Source organism: Lissotriton helveticus, chromosome 1_1, assembly GCF_964261635.1.
Source record: "Lissotriton helveticus chromosome 1_1, aLisHel1.1, whole genome shotgun sequence".
Taxonomy (NCBI): Eukaryota; Metazoa; Chordata; class Amphibia; order Caudata; family Salamandridae; genus Lissotriton; species Lissotriton helveticus.
Genome location: NC_136057.1, coordinates 1,604,331,212 through 1,604,353,351, shown reverse-complemented (window position 1 = coordinate 1,604,353,351; position 22,140 = coordinate 1,604,331,212). Strand labels below are relative to the sequence as shown.

At 44.5% G+C, this 22,140-nt stretch overlaps 1 protein-coding gene across 3 annotated transcripts in view; it reads right to left on the bottom strand.

The window, feature by feature from the left end:
• The window catches only part of TARBP2 (TARBP2 subunit of RISC loading complex), a 61,965-nt gene that overhangs the window by 17,220 nt on the left and 22,605 nt on the right, over positions 1 to 22,140 (bottom strand). For all 3 annotated transcript variants that reach the window (XM_078687886.1, XM_078687879.1, XM_078687897.1), the window contains exons 3-6: positions 12,082 to 12,184; positions 7,443 to 7,526; positions 6,655 to 6,727; positions 5,867 to 5,984 (exon numbers count right to left, since the gene is read on the bottom strand). In XM_078687886.1, coding sequence (XP_078544012.1) covers positions 5,867 to 5,984; positions 6,655 to 6,727; positions 7,443 to 7,526; positions 12,082 to 12,184 — 378 coding nt within the window. The remainder of the gene's footprint in view (positions 1 to 5,866; positions 5,985 to 6,654; positions 6,728 to 7,442; positions 7,527 to 12,081; positions 12,185 to 22,140) is intronic.

The window sequence follows — 22,140 nt, the reverse complement described above, 5'->3', positions numbered from 1 at the left end:
CATTCTGGACATCTGCCGAAAAATTGGCGGACCTCAGCCAGGCGTGGCGACGAATCGCCACCGTCGTGGACATCGCTCTGCCCAGTGAGTCGGTCGTATCAAGACCACACCGTATGGAGTATCTCGCTGCGTCTCGGCCCTCAATCATAGCCTTGCCGAGCTTAGCCCGTACCTCCTGCGGGCATTCAGGCAGCGCTTCCGCGACCGTATCCCACAGAGAGTGGGTGTAGCGGCCTAAGAGGCATGCGGTGTTGCAAGACCGCAGTCCCAGACTCAGGGACGAAAAGACCTTCTTACCATACTGGTCGTACCTCTTAGATTCCCGGTCGGGCGGGGCCGACGGGAATGCGGACTGGGAAGTCGAGGCCTGGATCACCAGGCTCTCAGGGGTGGGATGGGTGGACAAGAACTTTGGGTCATCCGTACACGGACGGTGGCGTCTGGCCACGTTCCTGTCAACAGGCGAACCTGAAGCGGGCCTGGACCACGTGCCCAAAAGAACGTCAGTCAAGGCCTCATTGAACGGCAGCAGTGGCTCCTGTGGGCATGACTGCGGTTTGAGTACCTCAGTGAGGATGTTAGTCCTCACGGCCGCGACGGGGAGCTCAAGGTTTAAGGCCTTGGCAGCCCTCATCAACACCACTGAATAAGCAGCCCCCTCCTCCGTAGCCACGGTAGGAGGCGAGACAAAGCCAGGGTTGGGGGAGTCATCCAGACCACTGGCGTCACCCAAGTCACCTGTCTACTCCACGTCGTACTGACACTCGCGGGTCAGAGCGTCCTCAGACGCCTCCCAATCCTCTCCATAATCTACATCCTCACCATATTCTGAGTCAACAATGTAGACCGGCTTCCCGGGGTCAATGGGCCCCCTCGGCGCCGGACTCGGCGTCGGGCGACGCCGGTCCGACTCCGCGTCCGGAGTCGGAGAGGGAATGGGGGTGGCGCCGCCCGGAGCCGGCGCCGGAGCCCCGGCGCCGCGCGGAGGCGGCACTATGGGTTGCCCCGATGGAATCGGCGCCGGAGAGGCCGGTGGACCGGCCGGCGTCGACCCTGAAGGGCCCTGCGGCGCCGGGGCCGGAGCCGCCGGCGGCGTCGGGGCCGGAGCACCCGACGGCGTCGGGGCAGGAGCACCCGAACCGCTCGGGCCCCCGGACGGGACCACCGGGCCCGCAGGCGCCGTAGGCCCCGCCGGAGGAGACAGTGCCCTCATGGCCATGAGGAACTCCTCTATCTCCTCGCGCAACGCGCCTTGCCCAGGGACCGTAGGGTATGGAGCAGGCCGCGCCGGCGACTCACGCGGAGCCGCGGGGGTGGGGCCACCCGAACCCCCGGCCGCGTCGGGGGGAGTCGGGGGTACGATGACGACGCCCCGACTTCTTGTGCTTCCTACCTGAGGAACCAGAGGAATGGTGACGACTTCCGGAGCGCTCCTGACGGCTCCGCGACCGCTCCCTCGACCTCCGGCCGGACCGGGACCGCTCTCGACGCGGGGCCGACACCCGGAGCTCGAGTAGCTTGCGGGACCGCTCCCGTCTAGCTTTACTCGTCAAGGCCCAGCAATCGACGCAGGAGTCCACGTCGTGGTCCGGGCCCAGGCACCGGAGGCAGAGTCGGTGATGGTCCGTGACCGACATCGTGCAGTCACACCCGTCACAATTCTTAAAACCGGGCATCCTACCGGCACCTTAGGGGTAGATAAGTATCAAAAAACTTTGGTCAAAAGACCGGAGTACTGCTCTTCGGATCTGCGCTAACTGGCGCGGAGAAAAGAAGAACTGACGTCAGCGCGCGGAGGCGGCGTCTATATACTCCAGCGACGCCATCACGGCGCCGGACGCGGAGCCGCAGGAGACGCCTGCAGACGACGCCTACCGACGCGCAGGGGTACTGCTACGCAAAAGTTTCCGGATCCAGACTGACGCCTGGGTATATTCTAAGGTAAGGAATCTAATACTAACCTGTTTCTTTCAGATTTCTTAAATTATTGAATAAATAGCACGCAATGTGTGTCTGTCTCACCCAAAAAATGATTCCTTCAAATCCACATAATTCTAAGGCCTTAAATTAAAGTTGTCTGTGTTAGAGCAGTTTCAAGTGACTCACAAACTTTAAATCTGCCTCCAGTGACAGAGTTTGAGAATGCTTAACAAAGAATTAAAGAAAAAGATGGACTACTCATACCCACATTCAGCTCGAGACATGCCTCCGCGCGCATCAGTTAATGTATCGCTATTAGACATTGGCCGCAGCATGGCTTTTGTGCTTCTTGCCTTTCTGGATTTTAAGAACTATGCTTTGTCTTCTTATTGGGACTTGCACTGCGGAGCTTATCGTTGCTCTTTTGTATGCGGTGCTGTACCTTACACCTTGTGGTAGCACGAGCTGTTTAAAAATTCGAGGGTGACAGTGACTGCTTGGGAACGTGCATATCAACAGATTAATAAAGTTTATTTAAATAAAGAAGCACATTGAACATTTTAAGACGAATAGATTTGATTTATTTTTTTATTTACTTTATGCGTTTTTATATAGCGCGGACTTTACCCGAAGGTGTCAAAGCGCTTCACAATGGGAACAGTAGCGTTACATGAGGAGAAAATTACAAGTGGACGTGTTACAAAAGCAAACGTTACATTGCATGAGGCAAAGATGACAATTGTGCATGTGCCAAAAGCAAACAAAATACAAGAGGTAGCAAGCGATACGTTACAAGAGGAAAAAGTGACATGTGTGCAATTACAAGTAGAGGTAAAAAAAAAAGGCAGATAACAAGACCAGGGAGACATGGACGAGAAGGAAGACACTGGAGAAGAGACGGAGCAAGAAAAGTCAAGGCAGGAGCTGTACGAGGTTGTTCTAAAAAAACAAATCTTCTGGTCGTGACGTGCGATCATTGGAGGGGGTGCAAGGGATGAGGGAACACGGCCTGGGGGAAGCTGGCTGGGGAGGGGGAGGAGAAATGCAAGGAAGTTAGGGGAGGAGAAGCCGAGAAGCCGCAGAGCGCACGCTGGGCGAAGCCCTTTGATGTGCTGTGCGGCAAATGGAGGGAGGCTGATGCGCGTTCATGTTTGAACACGTGGTTCACATGAACTGCATGAAAACGCCAGCAAAAAGCTGGTGGTTTCATGAGCATTTTGAGCACTTGAATTCTCGCTCCTCAATGCGCTTGCGCGCATTTAAGGTCACGAGACCTAAATAGGCTGAATATTTGGGATCAGCTCCTCTGGTCGCCCCCTCACCGATGCAGTTGGTCCTCCAGTTGAAGTATAGGCACCATCTCTTTGAGCCTCTCGTGCCAGAGCCCTGACACTCTCCCGGGCATAGTTCTGGGGATGCCTTCTCTGTACGTGGCGAATCATGGTAGAATGACCAAAACTGTACTTCCTTCGGGGGTCTCCTCGGGAAAGTAAAGTATGGCAGATCTTACACTCCACCTTTGGAGCATTTACTTTTTTAAATCCCTCAGGAATATCAAAAAATTTCCAGATGAAATGTTCTTTCACCTTCGGCTGAGGAGGCTCTTCATCTATGAATCCATCTGACTCCTCACTGCTGCTGGATGCTCTGGCAGCCATTGTATCCACAGATTATAAGCAGAGAAAAAAAGAGGTCTTGCTCTCACCAAAGTGAAAGAAGAAGTGAAGGAAAAGGGTGGGGTTTTCATTCTTTGGAAAAAAAATCTGATAGCAACCAATGAAAATTGTTATTTTAAGTTCACATGACTTGACGCGCTTACGCTACGCGCACCGGAGCGCTTCCGGGGGCGCTCACGCGGCGCGAACGTAGGCGCTTACGCGGCATGAATGTAGGCGCTTACGGGGGCGCTTACGCGGCGCGCCTGAGTGACGTTTTGGTAGCTTTACGGAAATGCAAAATCATTTTCATTCGGAAAATCAAAAATACTGCTTTATAAGTATGGTACAGAATGTCTTGCATTATTATTTAGTTTTCATACATAGTTTTTTTTACGAACGAAGAAATAGCGCACTCGCTGCGCTCTCGGGAGAGCTTACCGGTGCGCGCACCCTGAGCGCATCAGGAAAAAATGATAAAAAAAATATATATACATTTAACAAATATATATATATATTTTTTTAAAAATATAATTATTATTTGTAAAAAACAGCTAATAAAAAAAAGCTAATAAAAAAAAAAGAAACGTAGGTTACAAAGTCGATATAAGAATTAGCTTTAAAAAAACTATGAAATTCACTGAAAAAACCATAGGCGTTATAGTTAAGAATTAGCATTTAAAAAACCTTTGAAATTCATTGAAAAAACCATAGGTTTCACACCAGTTATAGTTAGCTGAACATTTTACTCATAAAAAACCATTGAAATTCCCACGTTATAGTTAGTTGGACTCACTATAACTCGCGCGCCCGAAATCCACTGCTGATGATGTCACATATTACATCATTCATGACATGGTCAGTGACATCACTGATGACATCACTGATGACATCTCAAATGACATCACTGATGACATCACTGATGACATCATCCATGTGATAATACGATACTCCTCCTCACACTCTAATCTAACCTTTGATACACCCAGTGTTAAATACAAACTACCATTCCTGAAATTATTGACACAGCAATACCAGTAACTACATACGCACTCACTGATTTCTAGGTCTACACACACATCCACTCATTCACCCATACAGTCACTCATACATACAGTCACTCATCAATAGAACACTATCATATCCACTCATACACCTATACAGACACTCACACGCTGACACTCATCCACAGAGTTACTCACACACCTAGTCAGTTATGCAAATAATCAATCACACTCCCATTTCCTCAACTACACAGTTTTACTCACTAAACCTTCCTTAATCAAACATATACTAACACATACTTAACTCTCTTTTACAATCACTGATACAAGTACACATTGATCCATACAGTCACTTACGCAATCAAAGGCTCTCATGTATAGTCATTTATATATGCCAACTCTCACATGCACTGTGTTTTACATATGTACTTACTTGGACATTGAGCACTGACATAGCCATTCACTCACCAACACACCCATGCACACAGTCAACCACCCATACAGCTCTTTCCACATGCACTCTTGAACCCATATACCAAGTGAATCAACTGCTCACACATATATGCACAGTCACACACCTCCCAGCCACCCACACACACACTCATCCTCACATACAAATATTTGGGCAACCAATCAATAACCCATATAACCACTCATATAGCTACTGATCAACACATGCAGCAGCTTACACAACAACAGACATACTAATGCAGACATTCAGACAGTTTAGTCACTAACCAATGCATTCAGTAAGACACATTTAATCACTCACTCATACAGTCAGTCATGCACGCACCTACTAAATCCTACATCCAGACACTCATACATCCACTCATTCTTCAATATAGAAAACATTTTTATTTTTCAGAAGCACACGTTCACTGGATGATGTCATCAGTGATGTCACTGACCATGTCATGAATGATGTAATATGTGACATCATCAGCAGTGGATTGCGGGCGCCCGAGTTATAGTGAGTCCAACTAACTATAACGTGGGAATTTCAATGGTTTTGTATGAGTAAAATGTTTAGCTAACTAGAACTGGTGTGAAACCTATGGTTTTTTCAATGAATTTCAAAGGTTTTTTAAATGCTAATTCCTAACTATAACGAGTGTTAAACCTATGGTTTTTTCAGTGAATTTCAAAGGTTTTTTTAAATGCTATTCCCAACTATAACGTTTGTGAAACCTATGGTTTGTTCAGTGAATATATATATCTATACACACATATACATACATACATACATACATACACACATATACATTCCTAGCTAGCTTGACATACCAATCTCGACAAAGCGCTCCACCCGGCAGGTCATTGTGAATTCCTTTCGGTGTGCAGGGCCGGACTCCTGTGTCACTGTGTATTCCGGAAGTCGCCATCCCTTCTGCACCACCAGTTCCTGGGAGGGAAAGAAGTACCCATGAGGGAAATGGGTCCCTTGCAAGCAGTTACTTGAGTTAACCATGCTCAGAGTGACTCCCACCATTAAATGCAGCCCCTTTAAATAGTCCGTCTTTCTGCTGGGAGCAAAGGCGTGCGCCCTACTCTTGACATGGCTGCAAGGCAAACAATGGGACCTCTTTTGGATTATGAAATCAGAGTTAAAATATGGTTTTTGAACAGTAATTTAGTGGTTGAACTCAGGCTGTGGTGTCAAAGGTCAGTGGTAATTCCACTAACATGCACTTCTAACAATCTTTTGAACACTTGCTCTCTTGTGCTTAATTAGTTCTAAGAAGTAAGTGTCAGGGACCTTCTTGGAAGGTCACTGCAGTCTGCACCACCAAACCACACCCAGCGATGCCAAGGCACCAACATAACACCTAACCATCGCACTACAACAAATGTGAATTCAGACCGTTTCAGGCCACACAAAGCTATAATAATGGCATGATATTATTATTTTCAATGTATATTGACAATAAACACTGTTGTTGTACTCATCTAAAAATTAAAAAGACAGCACCAATATGTGGTGGACTGTCACTAGAGCTGGTGCTGAAAATTAAGTGCTGGTGCCGAGCTCCAGAAAACACTGGCACAAATTAAGCACTGCTGCTCTCACTCACCTGTAAGGCACCGACAGGGTTACACTCCGATTGCTGTGCAGTGGGCGGAGGCTTCATTTCCACTGAAGGATTTCTAGAAGGACACACAAAAAAAAACGAGTGGTGATGCCACCCAAGCAATCGTTGTGGGCAATGCCCTGACAGTGATCAATAGAATAGATGGGATGGAATGAGCGCACTGAGCAGACTAAAATGGGAGCACTACAATGTCTTGACCACTCATGAAAGAGCCTGTAAGTCAGAGAGGGGAGGATTCAAAGGGGGTTGGAGGTAATTCTACTTTCACTGGGACACATGCAATACGAGGCACTGCTCGGACCTGGACAGACAAGTGAGGGAGGCAAATCTTGGACTGAGACTAGTAACAAAGGCAGACACTCCTTTCGTGAGCACCAATACACAGGATAAGAGGCTGCACATCGCAAATGGAATTGCTGGAAAACTCCGCTCAATGTAACAGACTGGGGAAGAAGGGCACTGCTCTAGGGAAGGGTCTAACGGGAGAAAGTAGACTGACAGGACACAAATTCAGACTTAGGAGTTGGCGGTGAAGGGATTTAAGGTCATGCAAGGTAAGCCCGTTCCCTTGAAGTGGGATGTTTACTTTCAACGAACCGAGGGATGAATGTAGAAAATCAGCAGTCAGAGATGAGAGAAGCTACTAATGTAGTAATGAAAAGTGTTAAGTGTAAGACAAGAATGGATTCAAAAGTGAAAATAGAGTCCAAAAACCACCCTCAAGAAAGGGACAGAAAAATACAAACTCAGGCATGTCTGGCAGATCTTACCTGGGGGGTTGTGCGCCAGGGGGCTTGGGGACTGGTTCTGGAGCAGCAATGACCTGGGGTGAAGGTTCCTCTTTGACAGAAGAGCTAGAGTATGGAAAAATAGGAGTGTTATACACCCTACATGGCTAGATTTGCCTTTTAAATCACTGCCTTAATGAGCATTAGGAAATCGCTTACAATGCCATGAATTCCTGGGGAGTTGTCCTCATACTTCTGCTTATTGGGGCCTTAAAGGATAGTCATCTACCATTCATTAGAATAGCTCTGTCAATATGCAACATCTCAGCACATGGTTATACTAAATATTTTTTTGATAAGGCAATTTTAAAAATATTTAAGTTAAGCCTAACTAAAGGCTATCATGACTGAATTTCATTTGCATTCTCCTTTAAACTACCCATTTCAACAAAAAAAATAAACTAAAAGTGAAAACAGCTTCGCAGCTCACAGTCATTAATCAGTGGCTTAATGCACCTCAGGACGACTCAGCGTACCTCATGGACAGACATCTACTAGAACCTGGTGGGATTATGGGAGCACTCTATAATAAGGTCAAACGGACCGTTCTCAAGGGTCCAACGGCACACACCATTCAGGTATGGTTTGAGGCGCAACGAACACTGGGCTGGGAGGGGGTCATAACACAAGCCACGCCACTATGGGACTCGAAAAGGCTAGGTATGCTACGCAACACCAAAGGCTTTAAACAATGGGATTTCATAGGCATCTCGAAGGTGGGAGATATGTGGAAGAAAGGTGAAATGGTCACATTTGCCCAACTACAGCACACATATGGTCTAGCACAAGAGGGAATGTTCCGCTATATACAGATTAGGCATGCACTCAATGGGAGGATCTCACCGGGCACACACCTCGCAGAGGCATCACCGCTGGAGAAAGACTCCCGACAGATAATTTGACTAAAAAGGCCATCTCGCAAACCTATCGGAAAATAATAAACAATCAACCGGACACCACAACGGCCCTTAGGGCTAGATGGGAATTGGAACTAGGCGAATTAGATGACACAGATTGGCAGGAGGCACTTGCGTCCCCCAAGGAGGTGGCGATATCGTCTAAATTCAAGTTAATACAATTAAACAGTTTGCATCGTACATACTTTACGCGCTTACTTCTGCATACAATAGGTAGGTCAGATACACCGCTCTGCCTCCGTCAATGTGGTGAACCAGGCACATCCCTACATACGATTTGGCAATGTCCAAAGATTGCACGTACTGGGGAGCAGTCAGGCGCACAATTTCGTAGGTCACGGATGTTACGGTTTTACCAGAGCCGAAGAGGTGCATTCTTAACATTTGGGAGCCGACAGATCTCAACCACATGACTCAGGAATGGGTGACACTCGTTATAATGCTGGCGAAACGAAACATAACTCAATGTTGGGGTCCCGACAGACCCCTACCCTTCTTCAATGGTGTCGAGACATTGATAGTGTAATGGTGGTGGAGAAGTCAAGTCCATATCAACAGAGATTGCTCCAAGAAATGGGCACGAATATGGGGTGGGTGGAACGCTTACCGCTGGCATATCTGTGAACCCCCGCATGAGGACTTATTTTTGAATGTCAGTGGTTGATGAAAGTAACACAGAAATGATATGTATAGCACCAGTAACCTCTGTTGTCTACCAGTGAGAAGCATTGTAGAATATTTCCGGGTGAAAGTATCAGTCATGCAACTGATACATACTGCTAAGAAACAATATGTATGCACCATTGATTTTAACTGTATAGTATCATGTTTTGTTATTTACAAAATGCCAATAAAAATATATATTTTTTAAAAAGTGAAAACATATCTGTTTATGTCTAAAGCCTACTAATTAATGCTCCTGGAATACTCTTTTGATGGGATTAGTCCAAAGCCAGATCCAAAAGAAGAGAGTGTTTGTATAGGTAAGTAATCCAGCTGAATCCTCAAGGCATTCAGTGGAGTGCTGGTCTCCAGCTTTAGCAGTATTTGCAGTGGCTTGAGCCATTATGCTCCTTACCTCTGCCCCCTAGTTTACTACATAGGCTGCTTTTGCACTATAAGCCTCTAGCAGCAACGATACATTTTCAAAACGTATTAGAAAACGTAAAAATTGATCAGGCTGCTATCTACAGTATTGACATCTGCTTCTAGGCCAGGCTAATATGAGTTAATCAAAACTTAGTACAGTCTCAATATAAAAGGCATTTGAAGTTTGCACAATCTTACATCAATAGGGTACTTCCTTGGGCATAACATCTGCAGACGATCAGGACCATGCTTGTACTAATGGTCAACCTTCTTAGTTGTCAATAATAACAGAAGGCCTCCAGTGGGTGATGCAGGCCATTCTCAGTGCAAACAAGGATGATTGTGTCACAGGAACACTGGGGTGGGAAGGATCACTAGTGGAACATTTGCCACAACTCTAGCCATTATAGCGGCTACATTATTTACCAATACATTAAATTGGGGCTTGAGCACATTCCTGACTGAAAAAAAGTGTTTGCAGGCTCTTCTTTTGGGCCACAACAAACTGAGCACAGTTATCAGTGTGCATATAATGAATGCTTCCACCAGCCAGTGGATCATCCAAGCCTACGTCTAGCAGTGTGGACCACAGAACATTGCGGCCAATAGAGCATTATATAAAGAGAAGCCCAATTTTTTCCTGAGTAAATATATTTTCACATAGAAGACAACCGTTGAGCCTTATCCACTTACATCCTAAAGCCAGCTTCTGCAGAAAAAATAATAGAATTAGAGCAAAGCCACAGTTGCAAGCATGACAAACCCACTTTAAAGCGGATTTTTGCTCTACCATCGATCATCAATATGGGCCTGTAGTTGGTTGTCCTTCATGAATAGGGTCCCAACTATAGCATCTTCCCAGCAGAAAGGGTATTTCCCTTAGTCTGAATGCTTTTTAAAATAACAACTAGAAGTGGTACCCCCAGTTTAGGGTCTGATTTATACAAATCATCTCTGATACGGTCTGGCCTTGGGCCATGTTACATTTCTGTTGAGCCAAGGGGTATGCCTCTTTGCAGGTGAGTAATATTACTACGAGGTGTAACGTAGAGGACTTGGAAAAGATGTAAAACTGAGTGAAGTAAGCAAAACAGTTGTTCCACTGATGACTCAATTAGCGGAAGAAGTATCATTCGCCACGCCCCTTATAATCAAAGCCCACAAATTTCTGCTATTGATAAGATTTACCTTCTTCTTTAAAGTCCTGCCAGGCTCTACTGGTGACATCTTTCTTCTTCTGAAGGCTTAGACCCCTGTAGGAGGATTCGATTTGAATGATTTCCCCTCTAGCATTAAAATGAGATCATATAATAGGACTCAAGAGCACTCAGTAAGGGGGGGAGGGGGTCTCAGCGACTAGGTTTCAATCATTATTAACACACTTCACAGCCAGTGGAATATCACATGGCCTGTCAAGGACTGACCACGTTCAAGAGGGCTTTTTCAGCTGCTGGTTGAGAAAATGTCCACAGTGCAAGCAGTAGCTAGAGATTGCGATTTGTGGCCAAAGGACCAATACTTAAGCACCTTCGAGGACCCCGGAGTCGCTAGAATATAATCAATTACCTTTCCAGCCCTTTTATGAAGGTGCCCCCCCCCCCAGAGTTTATAAGACAGCCTCTAGCATGAAGGGATGTCAGAGCTAAAGAGGCTCTACTAAACTGGATTTACAATTTATTTTAGTTCTGCGTTTGGTTTTATATTGCGGTCTCTCAAACAAAAAAGTAAAGCAGACATTACACCTACCTAAATCAGTACGGACAGCATTACCTAAAAATGTATAAATATTAGAAACCACAAAGGCTAAAGGGCAACACTTTTATAAAATCAGGTGAACCTTTTAATGAAATATTAGTATTGTACTTAATTAGAGACAAGTGACCATATTTCCCAAGCCCGCTAGAATATGATATAGAATATCTGGGCTCGAAGGTCGGCCTCAGCGATTGGTAATTTCAAATAATTTTCAACCCAATATAAACCATTCCTGATACCGCTAATCTGCACATCCCCATCTCCTTTTGAAGCTGCAGTAAAAAATATGCTAAACCAATTCATAATTTGAGATAGTTTAAATTTCTTGCAAACAGCCAAGTTTGAGAAGACTACAATAAATGCGTCCAGTGGCTTCAGTTCTTATAGATGGAACCTTAGAAACTTTGAGTTTCTATGGATTATTATCCTCCTACTCCAGACAGGATCTTGTGTGACTTCAAAGACGTTCTAGTAAGCAGTTACCTATATTTAGAAAAAATTAAATAAGCAAAGCATTATTTAGTATGAAAGTGCTCCGAGATCCTGCACATGGGTGGGATTATGACTTGAATGAGATTCCCACGTTTGGGTACTATGATTACAGTAAAGTAGATTTCCTCTGCCTTGTCCAGTACAATCGTGGCAAGAACTTCAATAATAATTGTCAAAGGGCCCACTAGCCTCCTCGGTCCATCCCAAGTCCTCTTTAGGACTTGCGGCTTCTGGCAGGGGCCTGCGGAGTCTCTTGTGGTACACCAGGTGCTCCTTTGATCCCCTTCAACCCCAGAGCTCACGGTCTCCCTCCCAGGACACTCTGGATCCACTTAGTGTTGCTTTGCATGTTCTCTTCGATCCCTCACCTGTTTTCCTCGTTTAATGCCTCCAGCATGCTGGACCCTTTCAGCTGTTTCAAAGCAACCTCTGCAGCCCTATGTTTTGCAGCTTTCTTGCTGGGACCCTGACCTGAAAGAGAGGATAGGCATATCAGAATGTAAATAGTTGCCCTTTCTTTCTACAAAAGAGACAGCAGAGACTTTTTAGAACATCAACCTTTCTACAGAACAGGTAAGCGTAGTACACTATAGATTGGGTTGTTCCACATGCCAGTGACGCACTTCAATCCCTCTAACAGAGTAGATAGCATAAAAGTAAGAATGGGACATTTTGCAAACTTCCCACGTGCCCTAATCGCATGTGTGGCACTTTGTCAGCCATCAACTCAGTCAGTGACACTTTCTACAGAAACACTTTGCACAGTGGAGCCTTTTGGCTTCTGAAACTGCAAGCCCCAGAATACACTTTTACGCTGCATAAAAAAGACAGAGGTGGCTGAAAATGTCACATTATCAGACCCCTTGGCTACTCTACCTGTAAAGTGGGTAGCAAAACAAAGCATTTTTGTGCTTACTGTTATAGCAACACGTCAGCTTTTTTTGGTCACGGCAACTGTCTTTTGTTGCTGTATATATAGTTTTTACTATTTCAAATTTACATTTTCCGTTCAATACATAAACCACAAGATATCCAAAATATATAAAATTACAAAAACCTGACAAATAAAATCTCCAACCATCCTTCAGAAGAAACGCTAATCAGACGTAAAGCAGGCAGAAACCCTCCCACCGAGGTCAATTGATCTAAAATTTGCAAAGAGGCCTCAAAACACAAACTCATTCATTCCTTTCTCAATCAACACTATTCTTGAATCTCATTTTCTCTGGACCCCTGACAGATTAGTGAAGCTCAAGGTAACAGAAGCAACCCTCTGCTTGAACAGTAAAGCTGGTTAGGGCATTGAGTTGGGTAACAATAAACATCTGCTATTCAGCACTAAAATACCCTTGGGTGAATGTGCACTTTACAAATACTTGTTATGTTAATAGTGATCATATGTTGTAGGGGCTTGTTAAGCCTTACTGGGTTCAAACCACACCTGCCTTAATAGCATCTTCAAAGCCCATATAGTAATGGATTTCACAACAGTTTTTTTCAATTCATTTACAGCGTCTTCACCTCTATTTCTTAACACAGATGAATGACATTTATTTGACTTACTACTTACGGTTGCGACCAAACTAACCCGGATTGAATGGAAATATACTAATAATTTATTCTGCCACACATGGGGGGCATGGGTGTTGTAGAACCCACACAACCCTCATGAGCCATCTAGACAGTATGGAAGACAGTCTGAAATGTGAAACATTTTGATGCTTTCATGCACAATGCCAATAGGTAGTAGCTCAAAAAACGTTCCTTCCCTTCCTCTCTCGCACACCTCCCAGTTCCACCTTTGTCTCCAACAAGATGCTTATACAATGTGGTCAAATTTTACATCGTCATATGATCCCTGCATCACGATTGTCCTAAATACAGATACACAGCCTGCCTAAATCTCGACCCATTTATATATCTGTCCACAATTCTGGTACTATCACAGCATTGACAAAATATTTGTTGACCCCAGGTATGTTCAATGTACAAAAATAGAAGATTTGGGGCGGTAAACATATGTCTCACCATTTTCCCCGCCTCTCATCGGCTCCAGGATTACAGTAATTTAGCCATGTTGTAACGTTTAACCAGGGATATGTGTATTCCAACCAATTATGCTGTACCTGCTTCGATACACCATGTAACTTGTACCTGTTTTCCCTCATTTCTGTAGAACTTCATAAAAATGCTTTATATATATTTTTTAAGTATTACATGAACTGTCACTTTCTGTTGTCCAGTAGTATTCCACGCTTTCTGAATTCAATTTTATACGCTGAAGACCAGTGAAGAAAAAAGTGTTCTCATGCGACACTTCTTGTCTCTACATCCTGTGGTTAACCACTTTCTATTCTGAAGCAGAATACAGATTGGTGGAATAAAAAAGCACTGACAAAACCAATTCTTGACTTGGATGTGGAAAGCTGATGTGTGCAGAGCATATAGACCTTTTTTGTAAAAGGGAACAGTTAGCAAAGGGTGGTGTAATGGAGTATGTGTGCATAGCACAGAAGGGTTGAAAACAAGCTGTGTTAATAGTTGTGCCCAAAATACTTTATAATTTTTTAGAATAGGTCTATATCACAGTTCTTCAAACTGTGGGGGGCGTGGATGGGTCCCCAGGGGGCTCAAAGGCCTCTGCTAGCACATGTAAAGGAATACGCCTGGAAGTGCAGCGATGTTTATTTGCTGCATTTCCAGGCTGTCTTAATTTACTCCGAAGCCCTCAGAGTGCCGTGGGGCCAGAGGGTTTGCTGCTGGGGGCTTGGAGGGCAGTGTCTGGAGTCTTATTAAGACTCCAGCATAACCGAGTTTTTCACAGGTCTTTAAAGACCATTTGCATACCTTCAGAAACTGTTTACCAAAGTTTCGTTTTTTTCTTTTCCCAGTACCCCCTGGGCCCCGACTGCCTAGTTCTTACATTTGTATTTCAACTTTACTGCTGTACTGTGAAAATGCATTTCATGAAAAAGATTACAAAAAAGGGTTGCCAATAGAAAAAATGCCAGCCATGTATGTTTGAAGAGCCTGCAAAGACCTTGCTTTGACACTAAATAGGGTTTAATTAAATAAAAAAGTATGTATTCATTTGTAATGTGACTTTCTGTCTGTTCCTTTTATTTTCAGTCATGAATCATTCAGGCAGCCCTAGAACACATTTAAAAGTGCTTTATATTTGCTTTTCGAAGTACGCACAGATAAGTGCTGTAAATAGGGCTTTAGGTGACTGTTTATTTTTGTACCGTCTGTAACATCAAAATAATAAGCTGGCAAACCTAATCATAAGACTGGAAGTTTGTTGCAGGATCAGCACATTATTTATTTCACCCTCAATTCCCTGATTAATTCCATAATAGCAATAGTTTAACTTATATCTGAAACCCTATGACCCGTCAATAACATGCTACTAAACTTCAAGTATCTGGGAATTCACCCTGCATTCAGACAACTTATTCCTCATTCTCAGCCTTCACTTTTACGCCCACCTTGCACTCACAGCGCATAGTTAATGGTTTTCCGGCATTTGCCACATAATCCATCGTCTGCTGTATAATTTGCAGTTTAAAAAATTGTAGGAACACATGTTACCTCACAGTGGAAGGCCCTTTCCAAAGGTTGACTGCTCACCTTTCTGTTGCTTATTGCTATATGTGGGTGTTAATGTGGCACTTATGAGGGGCAATAAAGGCCAGGACAATGTTAACAAGTGTAAAAATAGCAAAATAGTGTAGAAATGCCGTCACAAAATATGCAGCATAATTCGCCTTTGCTTGCTGCAGAATTTAGTCAACCATGCTGCATAATTTGGCCTTCTCCTGCCGCATAATTCCAGTAGCCCTGTTTATAGTGCTATGAGGTCCCAGCCTGTGGCAGAAAGCACTGTGAATATGTAAGTCATTATTTTAAAACAGTATTTACATACTCTAAGCTAGGCTGCTGTAAAATGATGCAGTGATTGAGATAAAACAAATTCTTCCAAAATATACTTTTAGTAATAAGTAATCAAACTGTATCTAATGCAGACATTTTTGTAAGTGTCTCCACTTATCCAGATCCCCGCTGATAACTCCTTTACATTACATCTTAAAAAGAATAGATCTTTGCCACCATAAAGTTTAAAGCAGATCAACTGGAATTATTCAGCAGAAGAGGACAAAATTATGCGGCAGGTTTGACTAAATTATGCAGCAAGAAAAGGTAAATTATGAGGCACAATGCGCCACATTTTGTGGTTAGCATTACTTCATTATTTTGTCATTTTAACTCACAGTAACGCTGAAAGGGGAAATATTTCACCTCATTAGTACCAGTTTAACACCCAATTTCAGCAGTAAGCAACTACAAGATTACCAGTCAATCTTTGCAAAGGGCCTTCCACGGCTCCGGAACACTTTGTCAAGCTTTAATTACCTTTTGTTCCGTTTGAGCTAGAATCAAGTATTTTGTTGTTGAAATCTGCAGATTATGTAGCAAATGCAGTAAACTGATAATTATGTGAAAATGGTGGTGCTGCAGAAATTCATAATTCCAGTGGCCCTGGCTTTAAGTGACTCAATCAATTAATGGCTGTTAAGAAGGCCGGTTTCTTTTTTAACTTTCGGCACTACCACCACACACTTTGATTTCAGGCACAGGCACCTCAAAGTCAGTATTAACCATTCAGGGGAAGTTTTTCTGTGAAAGCGGAGTCCACGGGGTGGCAGGTAGAAAGCCAGCAGGGTTGCATTCAGATGCAGAGCCCTAATCCTCTCGATCCTTGGAGTCTCACAGAAATGGTCCAGGAGACAGAGGAAAGGAGCGAGATTCATAGACATTGTCAAAGAGAAGGCCCAGAATAGGAAGCACTGTATGCAGACTCATTTTTATGTTTACAAATGGCCAGAGACAGCTTCTTCAGAGATATACCACAAAGAAGGGGACAATATAAGTGTTTTTTTTTTTAAAGGGACATTTATTAGTGAAGCTGGTACTGCTGCCAAGTGTGTAAGTGGCCACTCCTGGGTATCATAAAGGAGCAGATGGAGCAGGACTGGGGCCTAGAAATTTTGGGGGCCCACTGCATCACAATTATGACTGTCTACCTTTAAAAAAAAAGGGGCATCAGAGCACATTATCCTTTCAAGCATTAGGACAGTGGTGATGATCCATCATGGTGGGAAGAGGCAAAAGAGGCAGAGGAGATAGTCTGCAACTCAGGAATGCAGTTATCATTAATGCAGGAGGTATAGTTGCATTGGGGTCAAGGAGTGCGAGGGGCTCACTACACCCCAATTATGAGGAGCAGTTTTTTGGGGATATCTGTTTTTGTTTAATGCATTTGCTGTTTTAAAAGTTTCATAATTGGTGCGGTTCATAAGCTATAGAAAAAATATTCCTGAAATCATCTCATAAGCCCCGCTCATAAGCCCCGCTCCCTGCATTCAGCCATGTCGCTCCCGCTCCCCTAATCCTTGCCATAAAGTTTTGGAGGGGGGCCTGATCTCAAAACATTTTGCTTAGGGGGGCTCAGAGTAAAAAGTTTGATGACCTCTGGTCTATATGCTAGTCCCTACCTGCTCTCATCGCCTTCAAAGCCTTTGTTTCAAGAAAAAAAAACAGTGTGCTGTATCTTCCTGTACTGAACACCGTCCTTAAATTTAGAATTTGTTGAATTACTGCAAGATTTGATTATTCGATCTCAATATGCGTACAGAGTATTTATGATCATGGGAGATGTTAATATATAATGGTAAACATATGAAGCCTACAAGGTCAGATGATGTAATGCAGGAAACCTGCTTGCTACTTAGCCTTTACGCTACACATCTGCGGGCCCACACATAAGGCTGGGCATACACGGAAATTAATATTCAGCTCCACTAATTATGCTAAATTCATAAGGACCATCAAATCTATCCGACTGGATCATCGCACTAAAACAAAGCGTTGAAAATAAATAAGTTTAGCTCAAGTGGAAGATAATTTCTTCAGAGGCTCCAAGTAACAATTCTGAAGCTGCTAATTGAGCAGCGAAGATGTAAAAAACATCAGCTTTGAAGGTAAGCTAGAAAAAGATAACGCCACATACTACCAGCACTAGACTCTCCTGCCCCTAAAAAGACAATATTTGTAAAAAAAATAAACTGCAATCACATCAGTGGTACACATCTAAATTAACAAGCATTTGCAATGCAATAGGTCTCGCATTAGGAAAGTTTGAGCTATTGGTATTGTAAATGACAAATGTTTTATTTATGTGTTGGTTTTGAAAATAGTGAAATTAATAGCTTTGTCATTTACAATGCCAATAGTTTTAACTTTCCCAAATGTGACACCTATGCCTTGTTTTATTAACTGGTCGGTTATAAACAGTTGCATTTTGTTGTGGACAGCGGGTCATTGGGGGTTTAAGCACTGCAGGCCTCCAGGCCAAACGTCCCGACTGAACTTTTTTTTTATTGGGGCTGTTGTTATTGTGAGGTTTATGGCGGGGTATTCTGGCCGCCTGAAAGTGTGCAGAACAAAAGAAGGAATTCCCTGGGTAGCTGTTTCAAAGCATCTGCAACGGAAGGATAAACAAATGACCCCGATCCCTTCTTCCTTTCCCCTCCAGTACCACCTCCACTGCCCCTTCACACGCTAACACACAAAAAAAGAGCTTTAACGTTCAAAGTGTACCTTGTATGTAACCTTTTAGGCGCTGTTCGCAAGCTGCTACGCGCCCAGGCTCGAACCTTTGTTTGCGTTAGCACAATTTTATTCCGTAACCTTCAGAAAATGTATACTCTATAAAGTTTTACAGCTGTCGTATTGTTTTATTGCGGGGAAATGCATTGCGCTTTTTTTCTTCTTTTTTTATGACAAGGCACTTCCTCGTCTCCTCCCTCGCATCCAAGCTGCAGCATTCGCTTCCCTTTGTGTTTCCTTTTCTGGGCTGTGCTCGCAGGAGCGGGGGATTCAGGGGAAATAGTTGCCAAGAGGAACAAAGCCACCCCTGATACTGTGCGTGCTTATTTTATTTTAAAAGTTTTATATAGCACTAGCTAGACCCGTGGGTATCAGAGCGCTTTACATACACACTCTGAAAAACAGAAGGGCCTTACATTAGATAGAAGGCCGGCAGTAAGTAAGCAAACCACGGATTTGCGAAGGTTTAATTGTGATGAGGCCTCCGTCTATTTCCTCGTGGCTGACTCCAGGCCAGGGCATGTTTGATGGCTGGATGGTCTGGCTTCCTCGCTCCTGGGCCTCGCAGCTCACAAACCACGGGCTTATTTTAGGAACACAATTACAGCCGATGTGTGGTGCGCAAATGGGAGTGAGTGTGTAAATCCTACACGTCCCCTGTCTTATAAAACAAAGCCTCCACCCTGTCTCGTAGCCAAAGAACGTGTCGTTAGTGCTTGTGTCTTACCCACAGGCATGAGCGGGTAGGGGAGCACTGAACAGACCACACGATCTTGTCTAAACAGCACAGATATCACAGCTGTCCACATGCACAGGTAAAACACTGCAGGTATCTTCGTAAACAGTACAGGTACCACATATATCACCCCTTTCCACCTATACTGTGCCATAGTAAACAGTACGAATACTGTAATTCTCCACCTTCACAGATAAACCAGGCAGCTGTTGCTGGCGCCTGCTATCCCAAATCCGTGGTTTGCTTACTTGATAAACAGTACAAATAACATCTATCCACCTGAACAGATAAAGCAGTGCAGATATATCTATCCACCTGCTCAGATAACACAGTGCAGATATATCTAACTTTCCCAAATGTGACACCTATGCCTTGTCTTTCTCACAACCACGCTATCAAAGCAAATGCTGTTTTATTAGAAATAACTTACAACGGTTTGTCCTTGTAAAATAAATGATATATGGTCACCCTGGCTCTAAGCTACTTAACGCATGCTGCGTTTTCCAGTGTTTCATATAGAAGGCAGTACGTACTACTTTTTATCCGCAGCCCGGCTTGAACAGGAAGCCAGGCAACCTGTGTTGGGACAGGGGCGGGCCGCAAAAAGACAGGAAGCAGACGGGAGCCTACCCCGCGCTCCTGTGCTGAAGCGCTCCTGTGCCCGTCAGCCGGAAGATTTGCCTGTCAGCTAGCGGGGCTCCCGTGCTCGTGGAGAGCCCCGCCTGCTGCTGAGGATGACCCGCTGCCTGCCGAGGGAGAGAGGGACACACGAAAAGAACTCGGTGAGTGGGGTGTGAGGGGGGGGGGATGTGTGCGCGCGTGTGTGTGTGTGCGAGTGTGTCTGTGTGTGTGTGTTTGTGCCTGTGTGTGCGCCGGTGTCTGTGTGTGTGTATGTATGCATGCATGCATGCGTGCGTGTGTAAAAAGAGCCGATGACTGGTGGGGGGATGGAAAGTGAAAGTAACCAGCGCGCGTGTGTTTCAGTCTATGTGGTGGCTGGCTGTGTGCGCACGCGTGGACGGAGCCGACGTGCGCGTTCTCGCACCCAAATCCTGGAGAAAAGCTCGTAACACCCTTTTGTCCCTCATTCCCCCGAGACAGGCAACATTAAGTCTCCAGCCTGGACGCATCCTTCGGATGCTAATTCCAGGCGAGACCTAAAAAGGGAGACAAATGCAGCTAAAAATTAAATGAATTCATCAGAAAGGGTAGCATGCAAGAGGCAAATCTAAATACAACAGCTTTGAAAGTATAACTAAGTTGTAAGAACTATAATAAAAAATGTGAGTATCTGAAAAATTCCCAAGGGAGATCTTTAAAACGATTGAATAATTGATCAGCCATTGCCAATAAGAAAGCTCTGTTGTAAAAGCTACGAATGAAAAATAAAAAGTGAAAGAAAGTATCATCTACAGATCCCAAAGCATAAGTCCCTTTGGGTATCTGTGACTAGTAGGTGTATAGCCATTGGAAGATTGTGAAAGGCTTAAGGCATCCAGTAAACTTTGGGATCTCTAGTTCAACACATCAAAGCTACTAAAAACATACATATTTACAACAAGGGGTGGTGATGGACAGAGTCTCTGAATTAAGCAGAGTACTCTCACCCAGTCAAGAGATCAGGGCTAGATCCAACAACTCTGTCCCTTACCACCCCTTGTTGTAAATATTTTTGTCCACCCTAAGCGTGGAAGGGTATACTCAGACATGAGTCCCTTGCTCATTGCACCATCAGGATTCAAGCAAGCCGGGCCGAAGACGGCTGTAATGCCAGAAACCGGTCCCCGGAAGCTTGTTTCCTTCCCAGTGTAAGAAATGGCTTGTGTAGTTTGGTTTGCCCTGTTCCCATCATGCACTGGGACAGTAACAGACTAATTTGCATACAGCCAGGTTCTGAAACTGGGATGGTGCAATGAGCTAAAAAACGGTGTTGGATCTAGCCCTGATCTTTTGACTGGGTGAGAGTATTCTGTTTAATTCAGAGACTCTGTCCCTCACCACCCCTTGTTGTAAATATTTTTGTCCACCCTAAGCGTGGAAGGGTATACTCAGACATGAGTCCCTTGCTCATTGCACCATCAGGATTCAAGCAAGCCGGGCCGAAGACGGCTGTAATGCCAGAAACCGGTCCCCGGAAGCTTGTTTCCTTCCCAGTGTAAGAAATGGCTTGTGTAGTTTGGTTTGCCCTGTTCCCATCATGCACTGGGACAGGAACAGACTAATTTGCATACAGCCAGGTTCTGAAACTGGGATGGTGCAATGAGCTAAAAAACGGTGTTGGATCTAGCCCTGATCTTTTGACTGGGTGAGAGTATTCTGTTTAATTCAGAGACTCTGTCCCTCACCACCCCTTGTTGTAAATATTTTTGTCCACCCTAAGCGTGGAAGGGTATACTCAGACATGAGTCCCTTGCTCATTGCACCATCAGGATTCAAGCAAGCCGGGCCGAAGACGGCTGTAATGCCAGAAACCGGTCCCCGGAAGCTTGTTTCCTTCCCAGTGTAAGAAATGGCTTGTGTAGTTTGGTTTGCCCTGTTCCCATCATGCACTGGGACAGGAACAGACTAATTTGCATACAGCCAGGTTCTGAAACTGGGATGGTGCAATGAGCTAAAAAACGGTGTTGGATCTAGCCCTGATCTTTTGACTGGGTGAGAGTATTCTGTTTAATTCAGAGACTTTGTCCCTTACCACCCCTTGTTGTAAATACTAAAAACATACAGACCTCGGGCACAGTCCCAAAGGCCTTTGAAACAGCTATCATATGCCTTCTATTAAAGAAACCTTCTGTCAGTACAGTAGAGCTTTCAAACTTCCGATCTATCTCTTTGCAGTCATGTCAGGCAACACTTTTAGAGTAGGTGGTGGAGCATCAATTGCAATCAATCAATCAATCACGGACATTTATAGAGCGCACTACTTACCCGGAGGGTCTCAAGGCGCTTGGGGGGGGGGGGGGGGGGTGCTGCTACTGCTCGAACAGCCAGGTCTTCAGCTTCTTCCTGAAGGAGAGGTGGTCTT